The 6,722-nt window shown below is 39.9% G+C and overlaps 1 protein-coding gene across 1 annotated transcript in view; it reads left to right on the top strand.

Annotated features, from left to right (window-relative positions):
• The window catches only part of cntn6 (contactin 6), a gene marked incomplete at its 3' end in the record, with an annotated part of 75,124 nt that overhangs the window by 20,161 nt on the left and 48,241 nt on the right, over positions 1 to 6,722 (top strand). Inside the window, exons 11-12 of the mRNA XM_008281354.1 lie at positions 3,679 to 3,806; positions 4,378 to 4,550. Coding sequence (XP_008279576.1) covers positions 3,679 to 3,806; positions 4,378 to 4,550 — 301 coding nt within the window. The remainder of the gene's footprint in view (positions 1 to 3,678; positions 3,807 to 4,377; positions 4,551 to 6,722) is intronic.

The raw sequence follows: 6,722 nt of genomic DNA on the forward strand, positions 1-6,722 counted from the left end.
TTTGATAGCTCAGACATAACTTTTCCCTCATAGGATAGCTGCTTCACCAATCTACCTGAACTTCCCCTTAAACCTCTCAGGCTTCACCCATTAACTTCAATTTAGAATCTCATAAAAACTTCAATAAATCTATTTGTTGCCAGTTCCAACCAGTTTATACTGGGAATTTATAAGATTTTACCCCATTGTAGTTGCATTTTGGTGAACGTGGTGCTAGTCAAACTGCTAACAGGATTTCCCTCAATCTGTTCTCATGAAAATTAAGTTTACTTTTAGAATATATAGAGGAACGTTTTTCCTGAAATTATGATTTTGGAATTCAACAAGAAAAAACATGGAAAAGACGCTGATTTAAGCAGCTCTATTCAGGGCACATGATATTTCAGCAAGTTTCTTTTTTGGGGTGTAAATTTTTATGATGAACCTTGAAGGTTTGCTGAGAATTCATTCATGTGAGTCCACGACATGAATACAGGAAGATAAGCTTCTGAAGCGCTCGTAAATTTTCCAGCAGCAGCAGACGTGAGCAAACTTGTAGCGTAATAAATGATTCAGGAATATGAATAATCTGAAACATGTAATTAGAATTTATATGGACTTTATGTGTGTGTTATAATTACAAAACCGCTCTCCAAAGTGATTTTCAATCCTTTTTCTTATTTCAAACCACAACATAATTTTGGAAACATTAAAATATCAGAGTGGTTTGATTATCATTTTTCTGTATCTATCGGGGAACAAATTGTAGACGCTAAAGAGAGAAAGTCTTCTGACCAGGGTTCTGTTTAATTCTTTTGTTGTGACCATTTTTTATATTTCATTTGCATGCTGGTTCCTGGACGCGTCAGACGAAGTGTGAAGCGGTTGTTTTCCTTCCTCTCTTGCTTTTGGGCTCTCGCCTCGATCGATACGTTGCAGCCGTATTTCCATAGACTTTCCGTAACTCACCGGACCTGCCTCCACATGTGACCAACGGGATTGATTATTTATCAGATTTTTTTTCCACGGGCTGGTCTTGAGGAAAGGGGAGAAAAATTACCCAGGCATTACCTTGGCAGCGCGTTTGGACAAGAATAGAAAATCACAGCTCGGAACGGAGTTTGTCTACAAAGCAGATAGTTCTTTACGTTTCTATTTGTTTTGCAGCTCATTGCCCCTCAGGTCATGTTCTCAGCGCGCCTCCATCACTCAGCATTTGATATTTTCGTCAATAAATCAGCGCAAAGCACCCTGTGTCAGACATGCTTTCTGGGTCTCAGCTTGGCCCGAGTGAATACATATTTATTCTTTGGAGCCAATATGAAATTGTTTGATTTCTGAGCTGGCTGCTCAGAGCATTTCTGTTTGATTTACTCAATCCAAAGGTCACAACAGGAGAGCATTATCTACCTCATTTATGCATATGTTTACATGCTTTCCCACTTGTCTGCTCAGAAACAAGGCGCCAAAACAACTATTCCAGCCTGTTATTTAAGGGTTTGTTTTTCAAATGTAGCTGGAATATCCACACTGGATCTGCAAGACTTTTTAAAATCCTTTTAGTTTAGTTTTTTACAGCTGATATTTTGTCATTAAAAGCTCATCGTCTTTCCCCTGCAATCCAGACAACAGGAGATCTGAGTTGATTAAAACATTCGTGTTAGTTGCCTTCATTTATTTCCACATTGTCAAATCCCTCTAACGAGCAGCAGAGCACTTTCTTTTAAAAACTTTTTTGGGCTTCTATTCTTTTTGGGCCACTGGCAGGTTTGAAAGACGTGTTATTCTGTGTAAAATACTAAAATTACAGCCTTTTATCAAAACCAGAAACTGTAAAAGCAGAAAAAAAATCATTAGATTTCCTGCTTTCTGACGGCCCTTGAACTAATTATGTGCAACGTGCATTTGCCACAGAAAAAATAACCACATCTAAGCTTAAAATTACTTTATTTCATTTGTGTCATTTTTAAATTTTACCAGAAAACAAACCACTTGATTAACAAAAATGAATGCAGCATGGTGTAAAAAAGGTACACAGAGGAGGAAGTTGTTTGAAGATGCATTCAACACGGTGAAATATCTTTCTAGAGTCGATGTGCAGAGTCGTGTTGGTAGAGGTTGTAAGAATGTAAATGAGCCTTATCAAGGTAGAATAGCGAGTCGTCCTCAAATGTGTTCATAACCTTCCATTAAAGAAAAGGCAAACGTCACAATAGTCATTGAAATAACTAAAAACTGAAAAAAGTAATAATAAATAAAAATTTGCTAAATTATAATTTAGTGATATAAGACATTGCTTTTGTATTGTGGTTGAAAAGAAATTTTTTTTAAAAAAAAGTAGAGCACTTTGCTGATGAGCAGTGGGCCAAAATCCCTGTCAACCGGTGCAGAAGTCTGACTGAGAGTTACAGAAAACACTTGATTGCAGTGATTGGCTCAAAGGGTTGTTCAACAAAATACTAGTTTACGGCTCCCATCATGCTTGTTTTCTTGTTTTTTGTTTTCTTTTTTTATATTTCTGTTGAACCACAATTCAAAAGCAATGTCATGATTTTCATTAAATTTTTATTTATTATTACTTTTGTCAATTTCAACTTATTTCAGCTGTTTTTTTCCTTCTTATATGGGAGCGTATGAATACATCTGAGGACGACTGTATAGCCACCAGGTTTTTCTGCAGTATTGGTAGCACCTTTGGGCACTTGGAAAATGTTTTGCACCTTGATTCCAGGTATTTTCAATTTCTGTAAAATAAAAGAAATCTACCTTTTCCTTTGTGACTCATGGCTTTAGAGCTTTGCTGCACAGAAGAAATCTTCATCTTTGTCGTTATAGTTTATGGAAAATGAGCCCACAGAAAGTGAAAACATGACAGCAACCAAAAGCACAGAGGAACTACTTGAAATTCTGAAGGTTACAAATCAACATAATGCAACTACATGTATACTGGTATGTTGCTTTCTAACATGCATGTTATATATGTTGTTGTTGTTGTCTTTAAACTCACTGTATTCCCCCTGCATCACCCTCTCCACGCCGCCGCCTCATAATTGATCACACTGCGACTAGAGGAACCTTGTAACAAAGGGAAATGTAGTTCAGGAAAGTGAGTCACCAGCTGTTACGCTCACACAGCAACAAGGTCATCATTCCTCTGTGTGATTGTTGTTTTAGTCACGTTTTTCTTCCAGCGCTCTCATCAGACGCCTGACTCTTTTTTTTTTCAAGTCTTCCATATTATGCATATCTCCGCACTATTACTCTTCAGAAACGTCTCGTATTGATAGCATCTCCACATGTTGCGGAGTGATAAGGCTGCAGGTAAAGATTCAAAAATCTCCATCGCTGCCTCGTCGTCCTGCCCGGCCCGGCCCGGCCCGGCCCGTTGTGCGTCCAATTAATATGTGTATTTAAGCTATTGGTGCTGTCAATACTGTGCTGACCCTACAGCAAATCTGTTCTGCTTCAGCTAAGATAATTGTTATCTTCTGAAGCGTGCAAATAGATTTTTTGTGGAATAGATTCTAAAACCTTCATTCAAAAAGAAATAAACGGGGAGGGAGAAAAGTTCAAATGGCTCGAGAAATGAGGCTGTATCGCGGCGAGGAAGTAGTTATCTGATTCTCATCATCGTTTTTCATTCAATCAGAAGAATTGATAAGCAAATGAGAGATGGAGTTTTGTCTTGTCTCTCCTCAGGCGGACCATCATGGAGGACGGGACCCTGCGCATGGCCAATATCTCCAAATCGGACGAAGGCAGGTACACGTGCGTTGCCAGGAACCTTTTTGGATCGTCCAGCAGCGCGGGAATGCTGGTGGTGAAAGGTATTTCTTTTTGCATCAGGTTTTCCACACCTTCCAAGCCATAAGGGTTTAAACTTTTGTTAAAGGGGGAAAAAAAAAATACTAGCTCAAGCATGAAATTGATAATGAAATATATAGCCGTTTTATGTTCCCGCCTGTTTGACAGACGTATAAGTCATCTGTGGCTTTGTCAGCTGTGAGTTATTGTTCATGTAGCCGAGTGAGGCAAAGCACGGCCGTCTATAGCTGTGAGTGAAGAATATTTTCATTTAATTTAAAAGAAAGCTCCTGTACCATTTTCAGATTTTTGGGGCTTTTAAATAATGATGATTATATAGAGAGAGGCCTTTTATTTCTTTGTAGTTGACATTGTGATTGCAGTGTGCTTAATTATTCATCACTGAGTTATGCCAGGCATTCGCTTCCTAAGTGAAGTTATTTAAGGTCACTTAATTACACTGATAGACCAGAATCTGTCTCAGTATTCTGGGCAAATTAAGCTTTATTACCTTCTTCATTTGGCTGGATTTTATAGAGATACAGCGATACATAATGTAACAGATAATGGCTTTTTTTTTTTTTCCTCCTGTAGAGCCCACCAGGATCGTAGTTCCACCTTTGAGTTTGGATGCCACTGTGGGGCAGAGCCTGGTGCTGCCGTGCGAGGTGTCCAGCGATTCGTCCCTGAGCCCCGTCTTCAAGTGGTTTTTCAACGGCAAAGCCATTGATTTCAGCAGGCAGGAGCACTTTGAGATGATTGGAGGGGTACGTATGAAGAACGCTTGCTTGTCGACTGTCCGGCTCTTTGTCAAAACCTGAGATACAAAATACACAGTTGAAAGCAGAAGTGTACACACCCTGTATAAAAAGACACAAAACTTTGTTTTCTCACTATCTGGCATTAAATTAGACGAAGCTTTTCCTGTTCTAGGTCAGTTAGGATTGCCAGAATTATTTATATTTGCTAAATGCCAGAATAATGAGAGAGAATTTTTTATTACTTTCTTCAAAGTCAGAAGTTTACATACATTTCCTTAGTATATGGCAGCATTGCCTTTAAACTGTATGATTTGGGTCAAATGTTTTGGGTTTCCTTCCACAAGCTTCTCCCAATAGTTTGATAGAGTTTTGGCCCATTCCTCCTGATAGAACTGGTGTAACTGAGTCAGGTTTGTAAGCTGTCTTGCTCCACACACATTTTCAGCTCTGTCCAAATTTTCTCCAGGATTGAGATCAGGGCTTTGTGATGGTCACTCCAAAACATTGATTTGGTTGTCCTGAAGCCTCTTTGTAACTAATCTGGCAGTAAGCTTTGGGTCATTGTCCATTTGGAAGACCCCAAGCTTTAACTTCCTGGCTGATGTCTTAAATATTTCCACATAATGTTCTTTCCTCATGATGCCATCTATTTGTGAAGTGGACCAGTTCCTCCTGTAGCAAAACAACCCCACAACATGATGCTGCCACCCCCGTACTTCACAGTTAGGATGGTGTTCTCAGGCTTGCAAGCTTCCCCCTTTTTCCTCCAAATGTAACGATGGTCATTATGGCCAAACAGTTCAGGTTTAGTTCCATCAGACCACCGGACATGTCTCCAGAAATGAAGGTCTTTGTCCCTGTGTGCATTGGCAAACTGTAATCTGGCTTTTTTATGTTGCTTTTGGAGTAATGTCTTCTTCCTCTCTGAGTAGCCTTTCAGCTCATGTCGGTACAGGACTGGTTTCACTGTGGATAATGACTCTCTGACCAGCTTCAGCAGCATATTCACAAGGTCTTTTGTTCTGGGGTTGATATGCACACCTCATGTCTGGGACTCAGAACCCGTCTCCTTCCTGAGCTGTATGATGGCTGGACATTCCCATAGTGTTTATACCTGCATGTAATTATTTGAACAGATGAACGTGGAGCCTTCAAGCATCTGGAAACTGTACCCAAGGATGAACCAGACTTGTGGAGGTCCACAATTCTCTTCCTGATATCTTGGCTGATTTCTTTAGAGTTTCCATGTTGTCACAAAAGGAAGCAGCGTGTTTGAGGTGTGCCTGAAAATACATCTACAGGTGTGCCTCCAATTAACTTAAATGTTGTCAATTAACCAATCAAAAGCTTCCAAACCCATGACATCATCATCTGGGCTTTCCCAAATAGTCTGAAGGCATCTTAGTGGGTATAAACTTCTGACTGTGAAGAAAGTAGGAAAAAAAAAATCTCTTAAAAAAATTATCTCTCTCATTATTCTGGCATTTAGCAAATAGAAATAATTCTAGTAATCCTCACTGACCTTAAACAAGAAAAGTTTAGTCTGATTTTTGTACTGTCAACTTCTGGTTTCAGCTGCATGTATTTAATGAGACCCTCTGCAGGTGTGCAGCATGAAGGAACCTTTACTGATGGTGCAGCAGAGACTTTCTTCTTCTTCTTCTCTGTAAACTAGCAGAAAAACGTACACAATACACAGTAATTGTAATGACGTTGTTCGACTGATTGTTTGCTTTCATGCTCGGAGTTTGATGAAGAGACGCCTCATTCATGTCTGTTCATGGAGCGCTGAGACGAGGCCAGACGTCGGATCTCAGCACAAAGACTGAAAGCGGGGATGAAAAATGAATCCTCCGACCTCGAACGCTCGCTAATTAACACGTCGTATCTCCGCTGTTTTAATGAGCACAAAAACAAATGTATGCATGAAGGACAATATGCAGTTTTAGGGTGAGTTATGCATGACGGTACGCCCACCGTGATTCCCCACACAGCTGCGACGTCTTGACGCATGTTTTTTGCAGTGAGTCAGGATACAACGCTGTCCTATTTTCCTGCACTGACGTGCATCAGCTCTCCACAAAAGCAGATTTTTTTCTTTTTTGCAGCTCTGTGGTGTCTGAAACTTTACTACCTCTGTGTGCATTGGAGCCCTCAAAGTCTGCGTCATATTGCACA

Source organism: Stegastes partitus, unplaced genomic scaffold (genome assembly GCF_000690725.1).
Source record: "Stegastes partitus isolate 25-593 unplaced genomic scaffold, Stegastes_partitus-1.0.2 Scaffold231, whole genome shotgun sequence".
Taxonomy (NCBI): domain Eukaryota; kingdom Metazoa; phylum Chordata; class Actinopteri; family Pomacentridae; genus Stegastes; species Stegastes partitus.